This window comes from Mauremys mutica, chromosome 2 (genome assembly GCF_020497125.1).
Source record: "Mauremys mutica isolate MM-2020 ecotype Southern chromosome 2, ASM2049712v1, whole genome shotgun sequence".
Taxonomy (NCBI): domain Eukaryota; kingdom Metazoa; phylum Chordata; order Testudines; family Geoemydidae; genus Mauremys; species Mauremys mutica.
The window spans coordinates 76,104,631-76,132,377 of record NC_059073.1 but is presented as its reverse complement, the minus strand read 5'-3'; the positions used below and the strand labels follow the sequence as shown (position 1 = coordinate 76,132,377).

General features: G+C 45.3%; 3 protein-coding genes across 4 annotated transcripts in view; 1 reads left to right on the top strand and 2 right to left on the bottom strand.

Annotated features, from left to right (window-relative positions):
- SPIDR (scaffold protein involved in DNA repair) overlaps positions 1-17,255 on the top strand; it is a 330,087-nt gene extending 312,832 nt beyond the window's left edge. For both annotated transcript variants that reach the window (XM_045004445.1, XM_045004444.1), the window contains 4 exons: positions 5,801-5,894; positions 13,246-13,360; positions 13,944-13,997; positions 16,597-17,255. In XM_045004445.1, the coding sequence (XP_044860380.1) occupies positions 5,801-5,894; positions 13,246-13,360; positions 13,944-13,997; positions 16,597-16,725 (392 nt within the window). In that variant the 3' untranslated portion in view covers positions 16,726-17,255. The remainder of the gene's footprint in view (positions 1-5,800; positions 5,895-13,245; positions 13,361-13,943; positions 13,998-16,596) is intronic.
- Positions 17,256-18,951: 1,696 nt separating this feature from the next.
- CEBPD (CCAAT enhancer binding protein delta) lies at positions 18,952-20,657 on the bottom strand. Its single transcript, XM_045004449.1, has one exon. It carries the CDS (start codon positions 20,397-20,399, stop codon positions 19,458-19,460), a length of 942 nt encoding a protein of 313 aa, XP_044860384.1. The 5' UTR covers positions 20,400-20,657; the 3' UTR covers positions 18,952-19,457.
- A 4,868-nt stretch (positions 20,658-25,525) lies between these two features.
- The window catches only part of PRKDC (protein kinase, DNA-activated, catalytic subunit), a 172,306-nt gene continuing 170,084 nt past the window's right edge, over positions 25,526-27,747 (bottom strand). The window contains exon 86 of the mRNA XM_045004443.1: positions 25,526-27,357. Within this exon, the coding sequence (XP_044860378.1) occupies positions 27,153-27,357 (205 nt within the window). The 3' untranslated portion in view covers positions 25,526-27,152. The remainder of the gene's footprint in view (positions 27,358-27,747) is intronic.

Genomic DNA, 27,747 nt, shown 5'->3' with positions numbered 1-27,747 from the left:
AACTTCATGTCTATTGGTTTTGGAGCTTTCAGTCAACACGCTTCCTTTAGCTACCAGCTCTCATTCCCATTAGTGACCAGTGTCCAATTTTCTAGAGCAGCCCAGATAGGCCATTCTCAGTCTCTTCATGCTGATGACAGCAGCACTCCAAAGAAATATAAGATATGTCTAAAAGTCAAATTACAACTACTGATGGGTCCTTAAAAAGAGAGATCTCAGGGCCAGAGTCTAAAACTGCTTGAAGTTGAGGAAAAACTATGGACTTGGTAATGCTATACAGCATTTAACCCTGTTTAGATTCTGTATACCATTTTATGTTGTGGGACTCGTGTGATTGTCACCTAATTAGTGTGTCTGCCACTGCTTTCACTTGGGTTGGTACTCACCTTTTGCTATCATTTTTGATGGTTTCACTGGGGAGTTCACCTCTTCATCCAAGTAAATGTGAGTTTCAACACTTCAGGTAATCTAGTCAATAAAATTTGTATCCATTTTTCTCTCTAATTACTTGGATTACATAGTGCTGGTGCTAAATAAAGTATCTGGAATACTATACAAAAGATTAAAATAAATCCGATGGTTGAGGTAGAAGAAATTGATCTACCAAAATAAGGACAGTTTAAAAATAACTTTAAAAAAGTTCTGGTGGAAGAAATGAGGGCAGAGATGTACTTAAAAAATGGATGACTATCCTTCCTCCATTCAGAAAAGAGGCACTAATATACTGTGGCAGGTTATGTAAAAAGCTTGTAATAACAAATTCTAATTAAATATATCTTGCACATCCCTCCCCCCCAGGCATTATAAATATTTTAATTAATTTTCATCTCAAAAACAAAAGAAAATGGATGAAAAAGTTATCCACTTACTTCATGCTGTGTCATGCCTGAGGGTCTCTGCTTACATGTTATAGATCGCTCTTCAGCAAATGTACACTGCCCTTGAAATTCACTTTTTATCAGAAGTCTGTGTTTTCTTTGCTTATATACTTAACTGTCAAGTCTTTTGAGCCATTCGTTCAAGCCACATAAATGCTGCTTCAGAATTCAATGATTGTCTTCTTGATGTCAGCTCTTGGATTTCTTCAAATTTCATGAAACTGAAAATCAAAGTTTTGTTGGTTTGTCCTAATTGCATGCAGTGTATCTCCCCCTCCTTCCTGCCTGTTCCTTTCAGTAATGTTTTTATAATGGGAAAGTAAATGTGTTGCCACATGGCTATCAGCCACCTTCTTGTCTTTCTGGGATTTTATTTTATTGTATTGGATGTATTGTAAAATTGAGAGACTTTTGCTCGAAAAGATCTGGAATTACTAGTCAGTGCCTTTGCCATATCTGCTACAGGTTGATTTAATGTAGTTTGTCACTTGCAGATGTCCAAGATCGTGCCATTCAGAATTGTTTATGGACACAGAATGGTGCACTCATAATTCTAACTGGTCATCTCAGCATATTATCATTAATCTAAATCTCTTTAATGGCTTCCCATATTGTCATTAGTGGGGAGTGCATTAATAATGATCCAGAATATATCTAGCATTCTCTCCCTGATCAAACAGTTAATTTTATGGGCCAGATGTGTAAATCAAGTGTAACTCCATTATTTATAGAATTCAACCTATTCAGCTGTTTTAAAAAGCAGCCTCTATTTTCTGATTACCTAGCATTTCCTAAATATCAGTATGAAATTTGCTGGTCTAGAGTACCAAGCAATCATTCTTCTCTGCCATGGAAACAGCAAAGGGTAAAAATAAATCTGTTTGGAGCTTTAGTTTTAAATGAAAGAAATGGAGATTTACATACTTTTTTGAAGTACACCTCTACCCTGATATAACGCTGTCCTTGGGAGCCACAAAATCTTACTGCATTATAGGGGAAACCGCGTTATATCGAACTTGCTTTGATCCACCAGAGCGCGCAGCCCCGCCCCCCCAGAACACTGCTTTACCACATTATATCTGAATTCGTGTTATATCGGGTCGCGTTATATCGGGGTAGAGGTGTATTTGAAGTTCTGAGCACCCTGACATTAAAATGAAGGATTCATATTTGTATTGTCAGATTTTTTCTTCATTTGCCCACTTTGTTGATGATTGGAAAGCCATTGCCTGCTGTCAGATATTTATCAGCAAAGAAAGAAGAGGAATTATTAAACTGAAAAGAGTGAAAAGATCAAGCCAAATTCCTACAATGAAGTAATGAGAACCTAAGAATGCCTTTACTAAGTTAAACCAGTGGTTCATATAACCCAGTATCTTGTCTTCAGACAGCGGCCACTGCCAGATGCTTCAGAGGGAATAAACAGAACAGGCAATCATTGAGTAATTCATCCCCTGCCGTCCACTCCCAGTTTCTATTAGCCAGGATGGGCAGGGATGGTGTCCCTAGCCTCTGTTTGCTAGAAGCTTTCTGAAAGTCCAGCTACACTATATCTGTTGGATCACCCTTGTCCATGTGTTTGTTGAACCCTCAAACAATTCTAATAGATTGGTAAGGCATGATTTCCTTTTACAAAAGCCAGGTTGACTCTTAACAAATTTGTTCATCTATGTGTCTGATAATTCTGTTCTTTACTATAGTTTTAATCAATTTGTGTGGTACTGAAGTTAGTCTTACCAGCCTGTAATTGCCAAGATTGCCTCTGGAGTCTTTTTAAAAAATTGATGTCACTTCAGCTATCCACCAGTCAACTGGTACAGAAGGTGATTTAAATGATAGTTCACATAGTTCTGCAATTTCATAGTTGAGTGATGCTTCAGAATTCTTGGATGAATACCATCTGGTCCTGGTGATTTATTACTGTTTAATTTATCAATTTGTTCCAAATCCTCCTCTAATGACACCTCAATCTGTGACAGTTCCTCAGATTTGTCACCTAAAAAGAATGGCTTGAGTGTGGGAATCTTGCTCATATCCTCCGCAGTGAAGAATTATGCAAAGAATATGCCTTTTCTTACTTGAGTGCTCCTTTAGCATCCCAATCATCCAGTGCCCCACTGATTGTTTGGCAGGCATCTTGCTTCTGATGTACTTAAATTTTATTTTGCAGTTAGTTTTTGAGTATTCGGCTAGTTGCTTTTCAAATTCTTTTTTTGGCCTGCCAATTTATACTTTTACACTTGACTTGCCAGAGTTTATGCACCTTTCTATTTTCCTTGGTAGGATTTAACTTCTAGGTTTTCAAGGATGCCTTTTTGCCTCTAACTGCTTCTTTTACTTCGTTGTTTAGCCATGGTGGCACTATGTCGGTCCTCTTACTATGTTTTGTAATTTGGAGTATACATTTAATTTGAGCCACTATTATTTGAGCCATGTTTTTAAAATGTTTCCATGCAGCTTGCAGGCATTTCACTTTTTGTGACGGTACCTTTTAATTTCTTTTTAACTAGCTTCCTCATTTTTGTGTTGTTCCCCTTTTTGAAGCTAAATGCTACTGTGATGGCTTCTGTGGTGTCCCTTCACCCACAAGGATGTTAAATTTAACTATAGTTACTATTACCAAGCAGTGCAGCTATATTCACCCCTTGGATCAGATATCCTGTGCTCCACTTAGGACTAAATCAAGAATTGCCTCTCCTCCTTTGGGTTCCAGGACTAGCTGCTCTATGATGTCAAGAAACTTTATCTCTGCTTCCCATCCCGAGGTAACATGTACCCAGTCAATATGAGGATAGTTGAAATCCCCCATTATTGAGTTTTCTATTTTTATAGCCTCTCTAATTTCCCAGAGTATTTCACAGTCACCATCACCATCCTGATGAGATGGTCAGCAGTATATTCCTACTGCTATATTATTATTCAAGGATGGAATTTCTATCTATAGAGATTCTGTGGTACAATTTGATTAATTTAAGATTTTTACTACATTTGACTCTGCTGTCCTTCACGTATAATGCCACCCCCCCACCAGCCTGGCCTACTCTGTCATTCTTATATACTTTGTACCCTGGCATTACCCATTAATTATTATCGTTCCACCAAGTTTCCAAGATGCCTATTATATCAATATTCTCATTTAATATCAAGCATTCAATTTCACCCATCTGAGTATTTTGACTGCTAGCATTTGTATACAAGCATTTATAAAATTTGTCACTATGAGCTATCTGCCATTATGTGATGTAATTGAACAAGACGCTTTTTTCATTTTTCTTCATTTCCTACCTGTACTTTACCAACTTCCATCCTCTCCTCCTTACTAGGATATAGAGAATCCCTATTAATAGATCCTTCCCTAAGGGATGTATCTATCTGAACCATGTGCTCCTCCACACCTGTCAGCTTTCCCCCAGCCCTTAGTTTAAAAACTGCTCTACAACTTTTTAAATTTTACATGCCAGCAATCTGATACCATTTTGGTTTAGGTGAAGCCCAATCTTCCTCTTTAGGCTCTTGCTTTGCCAAAAGGTTTCCCAGTTCCTAATAAATCTAAACTCCTCCTCCTTATACCATCATCTCATCCCCACATTGAGACCCTGCACTTCTGCTTGTCTGTCTGGCCCTTTGCATGGAACTGGAAGCATTTCAGAGAACTGAAGTCCAGGTCCTGGTTCAATCTCTAACCTAGCAGCTTCAATTTGGCCTCCAGGACCTCTCTCCTACCTTTCCCTACATGATATCTACATGTACCATGACCATCCACTTCTCCCCCAGCACTGGACATAAGCCTGTCTAGATTTCTCGAGAGATCCACAACCTTCACACCCAGCAAGCAATTCACCATGCGGTTCTCCTGGTCATCACAAACCCAGCTTTCTGTATTTCTAATGATCAACTCTCATTACTACTACCTGTTTCTTTGTAATAACTGGGATTCCCTCCCCCGGAGAGGTATCCTCAGTGTGAGGGGAGACCATGACATCATCTTGGGGAAGGGTCCCAACTATGGGCTCATTTCTCTCTGCTCTACTTTGATGTTCTTCTTCCCTGAGACTTCAATCCTCTTCAATAGCACAGAGGCTGTCAGTGGGACTGCTCTACTATGCCCGGGAAGTCTTATCTATGTACCTTTCTGTCTCCCTTAGCTCCTCCAGTTGAGCCACTCTGGTCTCCAGAGCCTGTACTTGGTCTCTGAGGGCCATGAGCTCCTTGCAGTGTATGCACACATACAGGAATGCTGGAACAATTTGTACAGTAGGGGTGCTGAGAGCCATTGATCCAAACTAAACCCTATATATGATGGAAACCACTTCAAGCTAGCGGGTGTGGCAGCACCCCCAGCACCTCTACTTTGAGCACCTATGCACACATATGCCACCTGCCCCCAAGGCAGGTAATCATACATGCTGCATTCAGTGTGATAAACTGGGTAGCCCCCATTCTGCTGCTGGACTTTGTCTGCATTCTTTTTACTCCTGCAGATTTTTGTTGGGTTTTGTCTGTCTCTTTTGGGGGCAGGTGGTGGTATTTATTGCCCTAAGTTTAGAGGTGTATCTAGCTCTCCTACTTCCTCAAAAAACTCCCATTAGCTGCTCCTTTTTTGCTAGCTTTTCTAATCACTTAGGAGCTGGCTTTTTAAGCCCCTTTTCTTACTGGGTTAAGGGTTAAAGGTGTTAAAGGGCTTAGGGATCAGAGCCTTGTTAAGTTCTCAGCCTTGCCTAGCAGGCTGCTGAGCTCAGCACATGGCACCCCAAACAAACAGACCACACTATATATTTCAGTCAAGCAGCAAGCACACTAACAAAGACAAACTCACCCGGGGGTCATGTAGTCTCTCCTCCTTCACCTGGAGAACTCCCTTTCTGGGTAGTTGTATTCACCAACATATATTATACCTTTGTAAGAATTTCATTTTTGTTTAGGCACCATCTCTGGAGTTAACGAGAGCACTGCCTTCTCTTGTCCCACATGTAACAGATGTGGCAATGGAAAACTGGAGCAGCATCCACAGGATAGGTAAGAATCAGTGTGGTGTTTAATGTACCAAGGCTTTTTTTGTGCAGATGCAGCATTAAGAGCCATATGTGGGACACTCATTCCTACAATGTTGTCTATGCCTGTATTCTCCCCCAACAGCTACACAGGGCGGGGGTTGGAAGGGAGAGGGACAAAACTGCGGGATTTTTATTGCTGATGGAATGACACAACCAGTAAGGGTAAGATTCACCTATTAAGGAAGACACAAGTAGAATCAAAATGGCATGAGTTTGCCATGATATATTTTTGTAGGTTACCTCAAACTAGTAGTAATATAGTAGTTCTCTCACTTTTCGCTGGTATGTATTAACTTCTGTATTATTCCTCCTATTACATTAATGTAAATGAGAGGAGAATCAGGCCTGTTAAGTTTATAAGCCTTATAAAAATGATGCTTTTCTACAAATAGATCACAGCTGTTAAGTCTGATTCTTCTTCAAGTGCTTGCTCATATCGATTCCAATTAGGTGTGTGCGCGCCGCGTGCACGTTCGTCAGAAGATTTTTACCCTAGCAACACTCGGTGGGTCGGCTGGGTCGCCCCCTGGAATGGCACCGCTATAGCGCCGAATATATACCCCTGCCGACCCAACGGCCCTTCAGTTCCTTCTTACCGCCCGTGTTGGTTGCTGGAACAGTGGAGTGTGGCTTAACTGACCTCCACTTCCCTAGCTACTCGTAGTTCTCTCGTTAATTCTTGTATATATAGTTCAGATTTATATAGTTGTAGTTAACTTTATTCGTTTATAGTATAGTTAGTGTATATAGTTCAGAGGAGTTCGGGGATTATTCCCTTCCCCGCACCCGGTGCCGGGGCCTATGTCCGGTTCACCGGGTTTCAAACCGTGCTCGGCTTGCCACAAGCCAATGCCGACAGGAGATCCCCACGACTCCTGTCTTAAGTGCCTCGGGGAATCTCACCTAACAGATAAGTGCCGCATTTGTAAGGCCTTTAAGCCGAGAACAAAAAAGGAGCGGGACTTTCATCTCAAGCAGCTCCTGATGGAGGCAGCTCTTACTCCTCCGCCCTCGGCACCGAGCGCTGGACAGTCTTCAATAAGCGCTCCCTCGGCACCAGATCGCGCCGGTACCGCCAAGGCCTCTCGGCACCGGCCGTCGCCGGCACCGACGTCCGCTCAGCACCGATCCCTCTCCCCGAGGGCAAAGAGGCACAAGACTCCTGCTGCGTCCGCGCCGCCTGCTCCGCAGTCCGAGCGCTCTACTAAGTCGGACCGCCCGGCACCGATACCTGCTGTGGCACCGACAACATCGGCACTGTCAATTCCGGCCACGCAATAGCCGTCGAGTCCGGTGCCTGAAAGTTCCCCGGTGCGAGCCGCGGTTGAGCTCACTATTCCCTCCACGCCGGAGACATTTTCCATGGCGAGGGAGTTGATTGCAATGACGGAGTCTGCGCTGCCTCAACCCCCGGCACCGTCAGTGCGGGTTATACAGTCGATCGGCAAGCCTGCCTTGATCAGACCACCCTCTGTCGGCACCACAGAGCGGCACCGTTCACGATCGCGGTCCCGCAGACGTTCTCGGTCCCGTCGCCGATCCAGGTCCCGACGTCGCTCGCAGTCCCGGCACCATTCTCCATTTCGCTACCAGTCGTACTCGCGGCACCGATCAGCGTCCTGTTCGCCGGCCCGGTATACTCGGCACCGATCCAGCTCCCGGCACCGCTCCAGGCACCGTGACTCTCATAGCCACTCCTGACATCAAGCCTCGAGATCTCGGTCGACCTCCCGGCACTGCTCCGGTCGCAGGTCCCGGGACCGGTATGCCTCCCGGTACTGATCCCCAAAGTGTACCTGTGATCCCATCTCGCTCTGTTCCGTCAGAGCACCGGGTGCCAGAGGCGACTGTTAGCCATCCCCCTCCGACCGGTATGGAGGAAGCCCTGGTTCAGCTTCTGGACTCCCAGATCCCACTGGAACAGGAGGTCGTCCAGGAGCACGAGCCCACGCAGGACCCGCTTGTCCCCGGCCTTTCTTCTTCCTCCTCCCCAGATGAGGCGGTGGCAGGAACATCCTCCTCGGGCCCTCCTCCAATTGACTTGAGGGCCCATCAGGACCTCCTAAGACGGGTGGCACTCAATATGAACCTCCAAGTGGAGGAAGTCTCGGAGATAGAGGATCCGGTCATAGACATTCTGTCAGCTGACGCCTCCACTAGAGTGGCCCTACCATTCATTCGGACGATCCAAGCCAATGTGGATACCATCTGGCAGTCTCCAGCCTCTATCCCGCCCGCGGCCAGCGGAGTCGAACGCAAGTACATGGTACCCTCCAGGGGGTACGAGTACCTCCCCGTTGCTCCCTTGTCGTCCAGTCTGTCAATGAGAGGGAACGCCATGGCCAGCAGGCACCAGCCCCTAAATCGAAGGAGGCTAGGTGAATGGACTTATTGGGCCGTAAAGTGTACTCGGCAGGGGCCCTGCAACTCCGCGTAGCAAACCAGCAAGCCCTGCTTAGCCGCTACAATTACAACACCTGGGCAGCGGTGGGCAAATTTACGGAGTTGCTTCCTCAGGACTCCCGTCAGGAGTTTGCTGCCCTCCTGGAAGAAGGGAAGAAAGTGGCGAGAACTTCCCTCCAGGACTCGTTGGATGCAGCTGACTCCGCTGCCAGGACTCTGGCTTCGGGTGTTGCTATGAGGCGCATTTCATGGCTCCAGTTGTCAGGCCTTCCCCCGGAGCTGCAGCATACTATACAGGACTTGCCCTTCGATGGCAAAGGCCCGTTCTCTGAAAAAACTGACCCTAGGCTGCAAAGCCTAAAGGACAGCAGGGTCACTATGCGCTCTCTCGGCATGCACACGCCGGTAACTCAGCGCCGACCTTTCTGTCCCCAGCCTCACTGCCCTTACCCTGCGCCTAGACAAAGACAGGACTTTGCCAGCAGGTGTGGCCAAGGCGGTCGTAGGCGTCGGTCAGGGCCCCAAGGGGGCCAAAATCAGGGTCCCTCTAAACCACCAGCGAGGCCAAAGCCAAACTTTTAAAGGCACGCCCGAGGACGGCGTACCAGTTATTACCCAGGATCTGTTCCCTCCCTTTTACAACCGCCTCTCCTTTTTCCTCCCTGCGTGGTCCCATCTAACCTCAGATCGTTGGGTCCTACGCACGGTAGAACTTGGGTACCGCCTCCAGTTTATTTCGCCCCACCTCCCATCCTTGTCCCTCTTCACGAGCAATTCCTCTTGCAAGAGGTGCGGATGCTCCTCGCCATCGGAGCTATAGAGGAGGTACTAAAGGATGAAAGGAGCAAGGGGTTCTACTCCCTCTATTTCCTAATCCCCAAGGCGAAGGGAGGTCTCAGACCTATCTTAGACCCGCGGGAACTCAACAAGTTCATGATAAAGCTGAAGTTCCGCACGGTATCCCTGGGGACCATCATCCCATCCTTGGATCCCGGAGACTGGTATGCCACCCTCGATATGAAGGACGTGTATTTTCACGTCGCCATTTATCCTCCACACAGAAGGTACCTCCGGTTTGTGGCCAACCGTCAACATTTCCAGTTTACGGTCCTTCCGTTTGGCGCCTCTACAGCCCCAAGAGTATTCACAAAGTGCATGGCTGTAGTCGCCACCTCCCTCCGCCGCCGTCAGATACATGTTTTTCCGTATCTAGACGATTGGCTAATTCGAGGGACCTCCGAGGCCCAAGTTACCCGTCATGTGGGCGTCGTCAAGGACCTATTCCTGCGTCTAGGCCTGATGATCAATATAGAGAAATCCACTCTGATTCCCACACAGAGAATAGAATTCATTGGGGCCATCCTGGACTCCAGTCTTGCCAGAGCCTGCTTACCTCAGCCTCGGTTTCAGGTGATGGTAACAATTATACAAGGTCTCTGGAATTTCCCGACAACTTCAGCTCGCACTTGCCTAGGTCTCCTGGGTCACATGGCTGCCTGCACGTTCGTAACCAAACATGCCAGGCTTTGCCTCCGTCCACTCCAATTGTGGCTCACCTCGGTGTACCACCAGAGCAGAGACCGCATAGACATGATCGTCACGATCCCCCCGAGCATCCTAGGCTCCCTCGACTGGTGATCGACGCCCTCCCTGGTGTGTGCAGGGATGCCGTTCCATCCACCTCACCCCTTGGTGTCCCTGACGACGGACGCCTCATCTCTCGGCTGGGGTGCTCACCTTGGTCAGTTTCGCACTCAGGGCCTTTGGTCAGCTCAAGAGCTGGCCTTGCACATCAATGTCCGAGAGCTGAGAGCAGTCTACCTTGCGTGCTGGGCGTTTCAGTAGCACCTGCAAGGCCGTTGTGTCTCAGTGTTCACAGAAAACTCAACGGCCATGTATTACATAAACAAGCAGGGAGGAGCACGGTCCTCCCTTCTTTGCCAGGAAGCTATCCAGCTCTGGGACTTCTGCATAGCCCAATCGATAGATCTGGTAGCGTCCTTTCTCCCAGGGGTTCGGAACACTCTGGCGGATCGCCTCAGCAGATCCTTCCTGTCTCACGAGTGGTCAGTTCGTCCAGACGTTATCCATTCCGTTTTCCAGAAGTGGGGCTTTCCCCGCATAGACCTCTTCGCTTCTTGCAAGAACAGGAAGTGCCAGACGTTCTGCTCATTCCAAGGCCTCTCCCCGGGCTCGATCTCGGATGCTTTTCTGATGCCGTGGATGAACCATCTGCTGTACGCTTTTCCACTGTTCCCGCTGGTTCACAGGGTCCTGCTAAAACTCCGCAGTGACAGAGCGCACCTGATCATGATCGCGCCAACGTGGCCCAGGCAGCACTGGTATACCATGTTGCTAGACCTGTCGATAGCCAACCCGATTCCCCTGCCTCTTTGCCCAGACCTCATAACGCAGGATCACGGCAGACTTCACTGCCCAGACCTGCAATCCCTGCACCTCACAGCATGGCTGCTGCATGGCTAAACCGATCCGAGTTACGTTGCTCTGCCTCGGTACAACAGGTACTCCTGGGTAGTAGGAAACCTTCCACTCGGTTAACATATCTGGCCAAGTGGAAGCGTTTCTCCTGCTGGTGCAAAACGCACAATGTTACTCCCACCGAGGTCCCGATCCATTCCATCTTGGACTACCTCTGGTCTCTCAAACAGCAGGGCCTGGCGGTGTCATCATTGAGGGTGCACTTGGCAGCCATCTCTACCTTCCACCCAGGGGAGAGTGGCCGCTCAGTATTCTCGCACCCTGTGGTTTCTAGGTTCCTCAAGGGCTTGGAGCACTTATACCCCCAAGTTTGCCGCCCCGCCCCAACCTGGTACCTCAACCTGGTTCTAACCAGACTTATGACTGCCCCATTCGAGCCACTGGCAACCTGCTCGCTGCTATACCTGTCCTGGAAGACAGTTTTCCTCGTAGCCATTACATCGGCCAGACGAGTCTCCGAGCTTCGGGCTCTCACGGTGGACCCACCGTATACTGTGTTTCACAAGGACAAGGTGCAGTTGCGATCATATCCGGCCTTCCTCCCTAAGGTGGTGTCGGCCTTTCATATCAACCAGGATATCTTCCTTCCGGTCTTCTTTCCGAAGCCACACTCATCGCGAAGGGAGCAACAACTGCACTCCCTAGACGTCCGTAGGGCGCTCGCATTTTATATCGAGCGGACAAAGCCCTTTCGTAAAACGCCCCAACTCTTCATCGCAGTGGCAGACCGAACTAAGGGCCTACCTGTCTCCTCCCAGAGGATTTCATCTTGGGTGACGTCGTGCATCCGCACCTGCTATGACTTGGCCCATGTTCCATCGAGCCACCTCACTGCACATTCTACCAGGGCTCAGGCTTCTTCTGCTGCCTTCCTGGCCCACATAGCCATCCAGGAGATCTGTCGTGCAGCTACCTGGTCCTCGGTCCACACCTTTGCCTCCCATTATGCACTGGTCCAACAGTCCAGAGATGATGCAGCCTTTGGCTCAGCAGTTTTGCATTCTGCAACATCTCACTCCGACCCCACCGCCTAGGTAAGGCTTGGGAATCACCTAATTGGAATGGATATGAGCAAGCACTCGAAGAAGAAAAGACGGTTACTCACCTTTGTAACTAACTGTTGTTCTTCGAGATGTGTTGCTCATATCCATTCCAAACCCGCCCTCCTTCCCCTCTGTCGGAGTAGCTGGCAAGAAGGAACTGAAGGGCCGTTGGGTCGGCAGGGGTATATATTCGGCGCTATAGCGGCGCCACTCCAGGGGGCAACCCAGCCGACCCACCGAGTGTTGCTAGGGTAAAAATCTTCTGATGAACATGCACGCGGCGCGCACACACCTAATTGGAATGGATATGAGCAACACATCTCGAAGAACAACAGTTACAAAGGTGAGTAACTGTCTTTTTCTCAGAATCTTTCAGGGCTCGAAGCAAATGCTATCTGTTATCTTGAAAGGGGCACCGGGGCAACTGCATTCTGGGACATTGGTTCAGTACTGGCTCAGGAAGAACTCTACCAATTAAATTACAAATGCTACCTCCCACTACAAATTCTACCAGCTGAATTACCCATGCTACTTCCCACCAGAATGTTCTTGGGAAGTCTCCCATCTAAATACTTACCTAGTCTCATCTTGCATAGTTTGAGAGACCTTGATGGGATGACAGCACAAGACAATAATGCTGTAGGCATAGTGTAAAGGAAAGAAAAAAGGATGTCTTCTAGTGACATAAGATACATAGAGGGATAGAGTGATTTTGATTGCAGATTCTGGTAATTTACAGTTAAAGGGATAAAGGAATATTTACAACAAAAAAACAAAACAAAACAAAACACAGTGTTCTGTGTTTCCCCTGAAAAACCACAAGCCAGAAATACAAAGCTTGCCCTATACACCTCTATCCCGATATAACACAAATTCGGATATAACGTGGTAAAGCAGCGCTTGGGGCGGGAGGCACGTGCTCCAGAGGGTCAAAGCAAGTTCGATATAATGCAGTTTCACCTATAACGTGGTAAGATTTTTTGGCTCACGAGGACAGCGTTATATTGGAGTAGAGGTGTATTTTGGTAGGTTAAGTATATCTAATTAGTAGTGCCTCTGTGTATGTGTTTTCCAATGGATCAGACCCTCTCGTTTGAAAGAAAATTTGCTGTTATTTAGCTAATAATATAATGTAAATTTATTCCATAAAACCCCAATTCAGCAAAGCATTTAACCATGTGCTTAATTTTATTCATGTGATAAGTCAATGAGACTTAAGCATGTAGTGAAAGTTAAGCAGCTGCTTGAGCACTTTGCTGAATCAGGGCCAAAGTCAGTACATCATTTACTTATTTGCCCTCTGATCTATTGACTGATACTTGTCTTTCATATGTCTCTTCCATCACTATTTGTTCACCTATGTTTCAGGGGATCATATTATTGCAGCCTGTGCTCCCAAACAGTAATTTTACCAGTTCTCAAAATGCAACTGGAAGTCTTTCTGCACTGTCCATCCCGACCTCATTGTACAGTAAAAGTAAAGGTGAGTGTAGATAATAAAAGTGCTAATTGTATCCAGTATATTTAGGGTAAGTGTGTTGATATCAGGTGCTCTGAGACACAATTTTCTATGCAGCCCCTGATTGAAGAAAAATGATAACTTTATGAATACAACAAAAAGAAATTCCTAAAATTAATGTGGTACTGAAATGGAGATTAAGGGTCTAATCCTGCAGTCCTTACTCAGGTAAAAAACACCTTCAGTTCACTCTTAGCGCTTCATCCCACAAAATGCTGAGCACTTCCTACAAGATGCTGAGTATCGTCAACTCCCATTGAAGAACTTGGCTGGATTGGGCCCTTAGGAAGTTATGAGCCATGGATAGGTTTTCTTCAATGAGCCAACTGATAGGCCATAGCTTAAAGGAAATATGGGTGTTTTGACTCGCATCCTGAAGTTCTTTTTCAGTATTACCCTTAGGTCTTTTGGTTTTGTCAGTCAACTGTGTTGTAAAACACAGGACAGTTCTAGGCTCAAGATATTAATTTTCATTTTTAACATGCAAAGTGAATGTTACACATAAATGTGATTTTTGTCTTGTCCTCCTTTCACTTTCTTACTGCAGCTCTTACAAAAAACAATTTCTTCTGTCCTGATGTCATCATCCAGTGAGGATGGGGTAGGTATACATAAAATTAAGATAAAGAAATTCAAACTTCTTGAAGTTTAGTTTAGAGGCAGAGTTCCAAAGTGTATAGTAGATATTCTGAGCTGTACGTGAAGACACTGGAGCAAAACATGCTAAGAATACTTTGCTCTTATAGAGCACCTTTCATTCGGGAATCTGAGAATGCTTCAGGAAAAATAGTCTCACTATACCAGGGGTGGGCAAACTTTTTGGCCCCGAGGGCCACATCTGGGTATGGAAATTGTATGGCGGGCCATGAATGCTCACGAAATTAGGGGTTGGGGTGCGGGAGGGGGTGAGGGCTCCGGCTGGGGATGGGGACTCTGGAGTGGGCCAGAAATGAGGGATTCAGGGTGCAGGAGGGTGCTCCAGGCTGGGACCGAGGGATTCAGAGGGTGAGAGGGGGATCAGGGCTGGGGCAGGGGGTCGGGGTGCAGGAGGGGGGTCAGGGGTGCAGGCTCCAGGTAGCGCTTACCTCAAGCAGCTTCCAGAAGCAGCAGCATGTCCCATCTCCAGCTCCTATGCGGAGGCACAGCCAGGCGGCTCTGCACGCTGCCCTGTCCACAGGCGCCACCCCTGCAGCTCCCATTAGCCACAGTTCCTGGCCAATGGGAGCTGCGGAGGCAGCAGTTGGGGTGGGAGCAGCGTGCGGAGCCTCCTGGCTGCCCCTACACATGGGAGCCAGAGCGGGGACATGCCACTGCTTCCAGGAGCCACACGGAGTGGGGCAAGCCCCCGACCCTGCTCCCCAGCTGGAGCGCCAGAGCGGGGCAATCCCCAGACTTGCTCTCTGGTGGTAGCTCGAGGGCCAGATTAAAACATCCAGAGGGTCAGATGCGGCCCCCCCGGGCCACTTTGCCCACCCCTGCACTACACCCTGACAGAAAAGTATTAGTACACCTATTTACAAATGGGCACTTAGTGCAAGTCAGTGTCAAAATTAACAAGAGCCCTGGCCCGCTAGTTCTTTCCTCTAACACCCAGACCCAATTGCTCTCAAGTAACTGCTACTGAAGTTTCATCATAGGAAGTAGCACTAAAGAAACCTGTAAAATATATAATAAATTGTTTTATTGGCACCTGAATAAATCAAACCACAGATACATGAAACACAAGCAACCATGAGCTATATATAAGACATAGTCATCAAGTGGTTACTCTCTTGGTCTGAGATATCATCAGGATAGCCCTATTTGCTTGTCTTTGTGTTTTATGTAGTATGTTTAGTTGTTACTTACACAATACACTGTATTAGTTTGATCTATAAGGAATATTTTAAGTGGAAAGTTTTTCTTAAAATTATTTTGAAGTGAATTGTTTCATGCTCTTTTATATTGTAGATAGTACATGTAAGCTAATAGACTTATGGTTTATAGAAGACCGTTTTTAAAATGATTAATAATCTTCCTGCAACTCTTGAATACAAAGCCAGTGTTTGATATAGTACTTGCACACTCTATTCTAAAGTCTATTCAAATGTCATTTGACACAAGCTTCTTTCCATTAACTATTTTTTGTTTGGAAAGTATAACAAAATAATTTAGCCCTTTTTTGAGTTAGTTGGGTTAGTTAACTAAAACAAACAAAACCCAAAGAAACTCATTTTCATGCGTTAAGTTTTAAGAATATTTACCGGTTATCCATAGAGATTACACCTGAAAACTTGCTGTTTGGAGGGGGGCGGGATTTCTGGCTGAAATCCAGTGATAACTTTTTTTCCCATACTCCACTAATTCAAACTGCAACATTATTTTAAAAAGAAAGTACATTTAGGGAAAGACTAAGCATGAGAAACATCACTCCAAATTGTAATTTTTGCCAAAGTTAGTGTTGGAGTTCAAATAAAAATGTCTTTTTCAAGCACGGTTCGAAGAGCCACTAGTCCTGTTTTCTAATCCTGGTTCTACTATATTTTTGTGTAACCTTGGACAAATCACCTAACCGTTATATCTTAGTGTACCACACTGTAAAATGAACATAATAGTATTTACCCCACAGAAATGTTGAGGCACAATTAGTATTAAGCTATATTGTGATCCTTAAACATAAAGAGCTATATAAATGCAAATTATTATAACTATATGTAGGGCAGTACAGGAACAGGTGTAAAGTTTTTTTGTTTTAAATGTTTAGTTTCTAATGGGATTTTTTTCATTGGTTACCTTCTTATAGACCGTGCGTGCATGCACACACACACACACACACGCATGCACACCCCCACATGCAAAATCCTTGGGTGTCCAAGAAAGCTATATAAAGAAGCAGTTGGCTATGCTTTCATGGACTGGGTGCTCAATTGCAGTAGTCATTATACCTACTGCAGTTTTCAGAGCCGGACAGTGAGATCCATTCTAACTGTGACTGCTGGGAGATGTTTTATTTCTAAAATTATTGAAAATCTAATTCATTTATCAGACTAAGTACATTCTTTGCAGCAGCATTTCACAATCTTATTTTGTTTAGCTTCCTTTTGAGCAGTAAAAATGTTGTACACTGGAAGAGGACCTTACACTCTATCTTTGAGTTGTGTGCTGCCTAGAACAGAACGTACAGTACTGTTTGTTTAATCAACATGCCTTTATCACTACAGAGTTATGAGGTGAAGAGTGTGCTGGGAAAGGAGGTGGGGTTATTAAACTGCTATGTCCAGTCTGTAACCAACCATCCTAGCTGTGTTGGATTGGAGGAAATTGTCCTTCTGGAAGCAGGAAGAAACTAACCTGAATGCTGTCAGCTACTATATCTATGGACTTTGTAATGTGGTTATTTGATAACTATGCCCACAGATAATGTATAATGAAAGCATGATAAGTAGTGAGGTAGTTTATTAAAACTGTGATTTATAAAATATATTATTGCTAAACTTAAAAAAACTAAATATGTAAAAAAAAAAAATTCTGAATGTTTATATTGTCTTTGATCAGTCTGGAAGTTAAGAGTATAGTTCTTGAGAGTATTCTGTTGGAATAAATGTTCATGAATGTAAAACAACTTGTCCTGGAGATTTGAATGTTTGTAAAGCATGTTTTTGGTGATATTTTTATAATGGGTGTTATTAATATTTTAATTGTGTATCAAAAGAATAACTTTTTAAATTTTTTTTGAGTAAAGGTTTTTAGCATGAATGGTGGACCTTAATTAAGTTATCTGTTTTAATAATTTCCAGAAGCATTATACACTGCACACCATTGATACTTAACTGTAACATTATTACCACACTGCAATAAATATTACAAATACAGATTTGAATGAGCCTTGTTATCTTTCAGATGTGATAAATGGTGTCAAAGGTATATTCAACTAATGTTTTATAGTTAGTTATAGTCTAAATATAGAAATACTGTGGCATCTAATTTCCCATGAGGTGGATGTTTCATTATATAGTATGTGTTTGAAAAGTAAAGAACAAACTGGTTCAGGAGTGGTATAATTGTACTGATAGCTGCACATAGGGTGATATGGTTATAACCTTAATACGAGTTGTTTTTATCTCAGTCTTCTTTTGTGTTCATAACTGAACTTTAATGTAAGACTAGAGTGTAAGGTTAAGGCACCGACTGATTTTTTTTTCTTTGTTCTGTACAGCACAGAGCACAGTGTCTGCACTTAGTGAAAAAAACAATAGACCAGAGTTATCCGGTAACTAGTTTTGCATGCTGAAAAGATTTTGCCGCCTGATTTGTGGCTATTGAATAGACAAATAACTGTAAATCTGTCTCCTACTAGTCATTTCTGGGGTCATTTTAGATAATGGAATGACTTTTAGGCACTCTTTTGAGCACTAATAAATAACCAAGCCTTTGAGTCAAAAAAGACCTTTTCTTCCTTAGCCATTTTACCTTAAGAAGAAGCTACAAACACTGGGCCTAGTCCATCAGATAATACCAGGTGTAATACTGCTGTGAATAGTCCCACTGAAACTATTTTCTGCAGATAAGCACTACGCCCTAGTAGTATTTGCAGCATTAGGTTGGTTTTCTGCAGGCCACTGCTGCCCCCACACAGCAGTGCTGTTAATAAGTATACGTCCAGTTTATGAACAAATTTAGGTGACTAAATTGACTTAAATATATGCAGTTATTTTCAATGGCAGTTCTGCCTCTTGGACCCTCACTGTCAGTAGAACTGCACAGCAAAGATGGTCAGTTTATTCACTGAGTACAATTCAGAATACTAAAATGTATCCACACAGAAACTAAAGATTCATGTACTTGCAGCAATAAGGTAAATAACCTGTTCATTCCACAATGAATGCATTTTTCTTGTACACAGAGGTTTTAAGGCTATGAAGTCTCACAAGTAACAATATACATGGCTTGACCTGATTTTGGGTTATCTTACAGCTGGAACTCTTAACTGTTGTCTTGAGGTTTTACAATTTAATAGCAAAATTTAGCTTCCCTTGTGTTGTTATGCTACTTGAGAACCATGATAGGAAATGGCCTACTTGTTATTAAGAGTTCAGCCACCGGTGGATACAGATAGCTTGAACTGTTGTTGTCAGTAATTACTATTTATAACATTTGTACAGCAGAATGTAGTCGGTGCAGGAAGGTATACTTTATAACCATTATACTGGCAGAAATGAATTTTAACCCTACTAATGAATACCAAAGTGTTGCCTCCATTTTCTTTTGAGATGTTTAAAACGTTTAGTGCACTAAAGAAGCCTACTCATTCCCCCCCCCCCCCCCAAATTTAATAATAGCATGGAAATTAAACTTTTTAAAAAGTTGTACTTAAAGCACACCTCCAGTCTGAGTTTTACGGATGGATCACATTTTCATATTAAGAACAGGAGTACAGACTAACACGGCTGCTACTCTGAAATTTTCATATTAATAATACTACGCATGGTTGTAACTCCTGAGAAGTACAGCTCCACCTGTTGCATTTACTCTCAACCCCTGGCTCCACAGCATAGGGCAAAGACATGAAGCAGAAGTGATTAAAAATGCTTTTTTATTCTTAGAAATGCTGTAAAAATTGATATAAAAGGTTGAGCATGCTCAGTCTTTTTCCTCCTACTATCTACAGTATAAAGGGTTTTTGAATCATTTTTACAAATGTACCATAGCTGCATCAATATGAATAAAATGTAGAAAAAGAACAAAAACGACTATTACAAAAATAATTTAAGGAGAAAACCACAAAAGTTTAGCTTTTTTCCCTTTCTCTTTCTCTCTCTCTCTATATATAATTTTTTTTGCAAGTTTGGCGGTTAAAAACCCAGGCCGAGCCCAATCTTGCTACAACATTCAAAAGAAACTGAAACCCAGCACGATTTCACTGTTGTGCCTTCCTCTCTCCCTTAATGCCGCTTAGGGAGCCGAGCAGCAGTCCTGAGGCGCCGTCCCCGCCGCAGGTAGGCCAGTCCTGTCTCTGCAGCGCCGGCTGCTCCGTGCAGGTCTCTGAGGTATTGGTAGGCTAAGGCAGTCCCTGCCCACGGGGTTACCGGCAGTCGGTGCCCGAGCCGGGCTGCAGGAAGGAGGCGCCAGGCAGCTGCTTGAAGAAGTGCCTGAGGCTGGTCAAGTCCCGGCTCAGCTGCTCGATCTTCTTGTGCAGCTTCTCGTTCTCGGCCGACAGCTCCAGCAGCTTCTGCTGCATCTCCTGGTTGCGGCGCTTCGCCTTGTCGCGGCTCTTGCGCACGGCGATGTTGTTGCGCTCCCGGCGCTGCCGGTACTCGGGGCTGAACCTGTCCACCCACTTCTTGCCGCTGCGCTCCTTGCCCGCCGGCGGCCCCTGCCCGCAGGAGGAGGAGGACGAGGGGGACCTGGTGCTGCAGCTGGAGGGCGAGCTGCTGCCCGCGGGCTCGGGCGAGGTGGGCGGCGTGGGCTGCCCGCTCAGGTTCATGATGGTCTGGGCGCAGGTGGCGACCTGCGAGGGCAGCAGCGAGGCGGAGAGGTCCCGGTCGCTCCAGTCCGGCTCCCGCTTCAAGGCGGCCCGCGGGCCGGAGGAGGAGCCGGGCCGGGGCTCGCCACCCAGCAGGGCGCCGCCGAAGTCCTTGGCGGGGTCGCGGCCCGCCGGCGGCAGGTACTCGCCGTAGTCGCCGCCCCGCTCCGCCTTGTGGTTGCTGTTGAAGAGGTCGGCGAAGAGCTCGTCGTTGCACAGCTCCAGGTTGGGCACCGCCGACATGGAGTCGATGTAGGAGCTGAAGTCGATGGCGCTCTCGTCCTCGTACATGGCCGGGGCGGCGGCGCTCAGCTCGGCCAGGCTGCTGGTGCCGCCGCCCCCCTGCTCCTCGGCGCTCATGCCGCCGCCGCCGCTCCCGGGCTTGCAGGAGGGGCTCAGCCCGCCGCCGCCCGCCTTAGTGTCGTAGAAGTTGGCCGGCTCGAGGGACCAGTTCCTGTAGCATGCCGGGGAGTCCAGGCTGTACAGCGCGGCGGCGCTCATCGGAGCGCGGGCAGGGGCTGCACAGGCGTTACGGGGGGGCCCCGGGGCTCTGGCTCCGCGGCTGGTAGCGCCGCAACAGGTGAGCGGCTCCCGCTCCGCTGTCACGCTGGCCTGGAGGCTGCTCCCGGGCTCACCCTGCCCGGCGCCTTCCCCGCGGAGCAAGCGGCGGAGTGTCACGCGGGGTCCGCCAGGAGCGCTCAGTCCTGTGCCGAGGAGGAGTTTGCTGCGAGCTCGGGGGCAGCGAGTCTGAACCTGGGAGCTGCCGCCCGCCCCGCTTTTATACAGCCCGGCCCCGCCCCCTGCCCCAGTGACGGGGAGCGAGTGTTCCTGGAATCCCTCGGGCCCCGGGGCGGTGCAGCGCGAGGGGAGGGCTCGGCCCTGCGCCGCTGCCGGGGGGCGACACAGCGGGGGGCGGGGAGCAGCGTAACCTAGATCTTAGGCTGTGCCTCGTAAATCTTTGCTGCAGCAGCAAGTGGGGGAGGGGGGGGGGGTGCTTCCGCCACAGAGCCAGAGCCCGTGCAGGCTCCGCTGGCTGCTGCTGGAAACGCGCCTGTGGTGCCAGTGCCCAGGACGGGCGGCAGGACTTGCTGTTCTCATTCCCACCTTCCTGTTTATCGGAGTTTGCGCTGCTCGGGTTCCTGGGGAGGGGAAGGGGGGGCGCGGGCGAGAAACCACTTGCCCTGAAACAGACACGCACAATGCACGTGGGCTGCAAACGTCCCCCCTGGGCAGGACCAGGGTAACTGTTAAGTCAAGGCCCCAGAGCAGCGCCAAGTACTTGAGAGCCAGAGGCGAGTCGCCGGGGCAGAGCGTATCCGAGCCGAGGACTCCCGTGGTTGCCAGGGCTGGATCTGGGTTACAGGCTGACGAGGAGAGTCTCACCTTCCGCCGGGGGGGGGTTGCCTAGTGAGGCGGCGGCGAGCGGTTCTTCGCCTGCTGCACCTGAATCTGTGCGTACCTCGCAGTTGTGTAGTGCAGTGAGCGGCATCAGACGTGGGTTAGCGGGAAACTACGCCTGGCCGATGAATTCCCCCCACCCTATAGCAAGGCTCCGCTCCTGGGCAGCCGCTGTCATTTCTAAAGGTGCTCACACGTGCATTCTAGCAGTGCCGTGCTGCACGTTGGAGTTTTGACAAGTGGCACGTACACAATGCATGAAGCAGTCGGGGTGGGGGGGAGATAGTCTTGTGCTGTTTGTTTGACCATGTGCTAGATTTTAGCACCGTAGAAAATACTTTCTCTGCATGCAAAACCATGAAGTGCTCTGCCTGCTTGGTACACGTTGCCCTCGTGTGGCTAAATAGTGCATATTTTTGTATCTGTCACCTCAGCCTACAATGTAGGTCACTTTAAAAGTGTGGGAGGGGTGGGGAGGGAGTGTTATACTGCCACCCACAGCTACGGTTGGGAACGCACTGGTGCCCAGATTGCTAGTTACGGTCTTTAAGCAATCACTCACATTGTAGCTAATGCGAAGCGTTTTCCTCGAGGTAAGTCGTGAGTAATGTAAATAGTGAAAATGTAACGTGTGCTGCTTTAGCAATACAGTCATTTCTCTGTTTCGTTTTGAGGAGACGCTGTAGAATTACAACAATGGTTTGCGCGGTTTTGATGCTAATGATTAGCGTCTGCCCAGCCCTGTGACCGGGTTGCAGCTAGTGACACTATAAAATAACACTCCACATAAATAGTTAATCAGAGTTTCCTAGTAAAGAAGGAATGACGAGAAAAGAAAAACTTGTAAGTAGAACTGACCTGAAAACTGAATTGTATGCACTATAGCCAAGCATTTATAGGCAATGAAACTGTCCCTATCCTTTCCCAAAGGTTCCAGTATAGTAATACACCTACCAGCATTTTCAGCAGGAGCCCTTATGACAGGGGATTTATGCCATACTAGATATGCCAGTTCACAGTCACTAACCGCTGGGGGGGTCGGGTGGGGGGTGTCTGATATCATGACCTCAGGGGCAAAACCCAATCTACTTTAATAAGAGTTTTGCTTGAGCAATCACTGCCGGATTGGGCGCATACTGAAAAGCTTGTCTTCCTCAATACCTACCTCTAAAAAGTGAATATTATCACCGCACAGGCGTATAGAGCTGTTGCTGTGAGCTTTTAAAGAGCTGCCACCTCCCCAAAAAGAGAATTTGATGGCAGCAGTGAACAAAGTAGTCCGCTTGCTCTGAAACAAACATTTTGAGATCTTCCAGGCTGAAAGGTACTGTAAAAACATAAAGAACTAGGAGTACTTGTGGCACCTTAGAGACTAACAAATTTATTTGAGCATTTATTAGTCTCTAAGATGCCACAAGTACTCCTTGTTCTTTTTGCTGATACAGACTAACATGGCTACCACTCTGAAACCTGTAAAAACTGTCATTAAACGTTCTTTATGTAACTAATTATTAGGCTCACAAATTTTTGGTGGTGGGGAAGCTAATAAAAACACTATTAGAATTTAGGAAATCTTCCTGCTGGTTTGCAGTCTAGTATTGTTAAATGAACATCACCTCCGTCATTCATATTGGCTGGAGGAGTGCACACCAGTGGTTGCTTGACATTTTGATGCATAAACTCTTCCTTTTGACCTTGCACACTGCCAAAGTCACTCTGAAATGTACATGAGTGTAGAAAATACAACTTTTTCCAATGGAGGCTTGAAAGAGAAATCAGTATATACTTATAAAATAAACATACATACACCTGAGTGTTTCACTTTGTGAATGTCACTCTAGTGCCCTCCTGAGGTTCAGTTAGTTTAGGAGAAACTACTGTGGCTACTGAAAAGGCAAGAACTCAGCCTGACAGATTGGGACAATGTTTTAACTGACAATATGTTTGCCTGTATGTTTCATTACAAGATGTTCTTTTGACAGCAATAATATTGTAAATGTAGATTTATGGTGTTAGATTACTAACTAAACTGTCTTCATTTTACTCTCTAAAATTTCTCTCTTCCCCCATTCCTTTCAGTTGCCTATTAAAAAAAGTTTTGATGAATATACTCCTATTTGAAAATCAGTAATTGATACTGGCAAATGAACAAGTATACCAGAAACAAAATAAATGTAATAATGTAATAATGATTAAAGATACAATGTGTAACATGAAATTTTCCCATCTCCCAAACATTTTAAAACTGGCTGCTTACAAAAGGGAAAACAAAATTGTCGAAATATGTTTGCTGTTTTTTTTTTTAAGAGAATTAGCTAAAGCAATTAATATTCAATATGAGTTGTCTAGTTTCTCTCTTCATAGTTAGACTTTAAAAGGACATTGCTAATAGGGTGACCAAATGAGAGGAAGAAAATATTGGGACACATTTTGGGGGGGGGGGGTCCACTGGTACAGCAAAGAAAAAGAAAGTGTGCTGCTAGAGGAGCGAAATATCGGGACAAACACCTAAATATTGGGACGGTCCTGATTTTATCGGGACGTCTGGTCACCGTAGTTGCTAAGGCCTGGTCTACATACATTAGTTTTTGTACTGATATAACTATTACAATTAGTGGTGTGCATTTTTGTTTGTTTGTTTGAACCAAAATAGTTACAGCAGGATACCCCTCCTTGTGTGGATGCAGTTATACACCTATAACTTATTCTTCTTTCTTTATGGGAATAAGCTATACCAGGGGATCTCAAACTTGCATTGCAACCCCATTCCGACAACAAAAATTACTACCTGACCCCGGGGGGGGGGGGGGGGGGAACTGAATCCTGAGCCAGCCTGAGCCCTAAGGTGGCAGGGCCAATGCCAAAGCCAAGCCCCACTGCCCCAGGTGGGGGATCAAAGCCGAAGCCCAAGGGCCTGTAACCTGAAGCCTAGGCCTGAAGTCCCCCACTTTGGGGTCCTGACTCACTCTCAGTTTGAGAACCACTGAGCTATACTATCTCAAGTACCTTCATACCAGTACAACTGTCCACACTAGGGGGTTGTATCACTTTACACACAAAAGCTGTACTGCTTTAACTATATAAGTGTAGTTAGACCAGGGGTCGGCAACCTTTCGGAAGTGCTGTGCCGAGTTTTCATTCATTCACTCTAATTTAAGGTTCCGCGTGCCAGTAATACATTTTAACGTTTTTAGAAGGTCTCTTTCTATAAGTCTATAATATATAAATAAACTATTATTGTATGTAAAGTAAATAAGGTTTTTTAAATGTTTAAGAAGCTTCATTTAAAATTAAATTAAAATGCAGAGCCCCCTGGACTGGTGGTCAGGACCTGGGCAGTGTGAGTGCCACTGAAAATCAGCTTTAATAAATAATAAATAACCTTATTAAAACCTTCAGCTTGGATCTATTAATTCCTGGATGGAGGAAAAGGCTGTTGTAGTGAGATAGAATAGTATCAGTATCACATCACTCATAGGACTGAGTGGTCTGTTGCTTATAAATCAGACATCAATTTTATATCTAAAAATCATCACTGAAGTAGGAAACGCATGATAAAGTGGTGCCCTGGGACAATTAGTACATTTCAGCAGATGGGCTACATCAAAGGCTTCCACTGCTGACTCTTGAGCTTACACAGTACTCAGAACTGGTATGTAAATCTTTTTGGTGTTCTATTTTCCCCCTCCCCTGATCCTTTGTAGTCCACATTCATCACAACTCCCTTCCCCTTGGAAAAAGCGTCAGGCTGGCTGGGACAATGGCTATGGGCATTGGCTCTCACTTCATAAGTTCCACTGCAGAATCCTGTACACCAACCCCTTCTGAGAGTGTTGGGGCAACTTAAAAGTGTCCAAAAATAATAATTTTTTTTTTGCAGTGCCTAGTCAGAAAAATGCAAATTCCTTGTGAAAGCTTCAAAACTCCTATGTGAAAAACCTGGTTAAAGTGTAACCCTAAACTATCTATTTTACAGGTCAAAGTACTCAGCAAGTATAAGAGGAATGTGCAAAAAGGGCAATTTAACACCTCGCTGGAGTCAGCCACTTGACTTCTGAACATGAACTCAGGTTTTCATGTGACTCTTTACTGTGCTTTATGACTTCAGAAGAGGCACACAGTCCTTCCACACAGACAGCTTTAAGTCGTGTTGTCTCCTTTATTGATATCAAAGATAAAAAGGAGCAATATGCATTCAGAAGAATCATACAAAGGTGAGTATATAAAAATACATTACTACATTGCACATGTTGCAGTGGACAAAAAAACAACTTTGCATAAATAGTGCCCTGCAATTTAAGAGGGGGGGAAAGCAGTTTAGCTTCTTTAGTAAGTGTCCTAAAACTATTAATTTAGAAATGACCCATTACTTATTCTACAGCTTATGTTTTTATTTTTTTAATAGACAGACCTCCTGTACAGCACCAAGGAGTTTTTGTGCCAATGGTTTTCCCAATAAAGATCTAGTATGGCCCCAGACTCGGTTGTACTCATTCAAAATGCTGTTGACTGAGAATTCGGAGATGTTGATTTACAGTGCTAGAACGGAATCAAAGTGAACAAAGCAAAACTCTTAGCATTTATGGTTTAGAAAGGATGTTAAAATGTTCAACCTTTTTAGAAGGGGGAAAAACACCTCACAGAAATATTATTTGTTGCTTCTTTGTGCCACTCAGTTTCCAACTCTAAACAATTCCCTTTATGCTCATTAGCTTCAGGTTTAAACATTTACCTGCTCTTATTTGTTTTATAGGTTCTTATCCAGCAGAGAGACTGATGGTCTGTCTGCTTTCAGGTTGAAACTGATGCCAGGGAAAGGAAGTCAGTGTAGAAGCAGGCCTGAGTAGGGCTATAACAGTTGCAATGAAGAGCCTACCACTGCAGAAAAGTCAGTGGTGCTTGCTTTTCATTTTTTAAAGTTATACTTGTTCACTGCTCCATGATAATCACGCATTATTAAAATGTCAGTGGGAAATGTCTTCTTAAATGAATTCATGTTAATAACTAGTCATAATATTCTGAAAGACACTAATTCATTCCCATATAATCTCTGCTGCACTTTGTTTGGCACACACAGGTTACCTCTAAAAAACTGCTTTACGATAGAGGCTCGTGCTCTTGGTGTGGCTAAAGTCAGACTTTCCCCCCTTAAATCACCTCATAAGCAAGTACTGGAAAACAACAGACTACATTGTCCTGTGCTGCCAGCTCATCCACAGCAGAAAACGGTAGAGACACCAGCAATGCCTGCGTTCAGGTATGGACTCAACACTTCTGTTAAGTATGATTCTTAAAACATGAAAACTTTGCAGTTTAAATTTATGCAAAACCATAAAATATCTTTATAATATAGTCACAACTTACTAAACATCTCCTATAATTGTTAAAACAGGCTATGTTGTGGCCATAATTGGTATTATAGCAACTGATTTCTACTTTTAAAAATGAGAGATTTCAATGTGCATCATTCAATAGGCTGTATGTGTTGACTTTTATCTAATCACTCTTTGCGTGGATTAAACAATACAGCATGTTAAACATCCATTCAAAGATTGTGCAGTTATTTTGTTTGTGGTTTCTTCTGTTAAATACAATAGCTTAATATCATGGGCCTTAGCCTTCAGTTACCATATTCCTTTCAAGTTCCTAGTACAGAGACATTAGTTCATAAATTGTCATCTTTGAGTAAGTTCTACCATGGTATCACAACCCTTAATCAGTTCAGACTTACCACTGTGGAAAACACAAATTAATTGTTTTTCTATCCCTGCTCCTCCCCCACCACACAGTAACGTGACTGTAGTGGTTTGGCTTAGAGAACACACTCCATTTGATTATTTCCTTACAGCCCTTCTTTCACATCCAGGGCTCCCATCCTTCCCAAACTCTGCCAAGAAGATTGGGGTCTGTTGCTTGATCTATAAGGCATCTCACTTGGATTTCTTCCAAAAGTCCATCCTCTGGTTCTTTGGCTCGGATGTTGTGATCTCTGCTTCCTTGAGCTACAGCTACATATTCCTTGTAGGCAGGTGATTTCTCATGGCCCAGTCGTAATTCATCACTGAAAAAAAGAAAATTCTGAAAATCTAGACCTTGTTTTTTTTATTTTCAAATGAGAGCTTTAAGGCCATTTTTTAAATCCTATGAGGTAGTGAGCATTCTTGACTTAATAGGTGTTTAGAGTGCTTAGCAAGTCAAGATCAGGTCCTTAAAATGAGTGATCTCAGGCTCTTCCCTCATCTGTGAGCATTTACTATGAACATCTCCAGCTTGAGCTCAAGTCTGAGATTTTCAAAGAGTATGTGTACACTGCATTTGGGAGCGAGCTTCCCAGACTGGGTCCACAGACTTGTGTTAATGGGGCTCGCACTAGTGTGCTAAAAGTAGCTGTGTAGACAGTGCTTTGACATTACAGCTTGGGTTCTGAAAGCCGCCCTGCCCCAGCATCTGA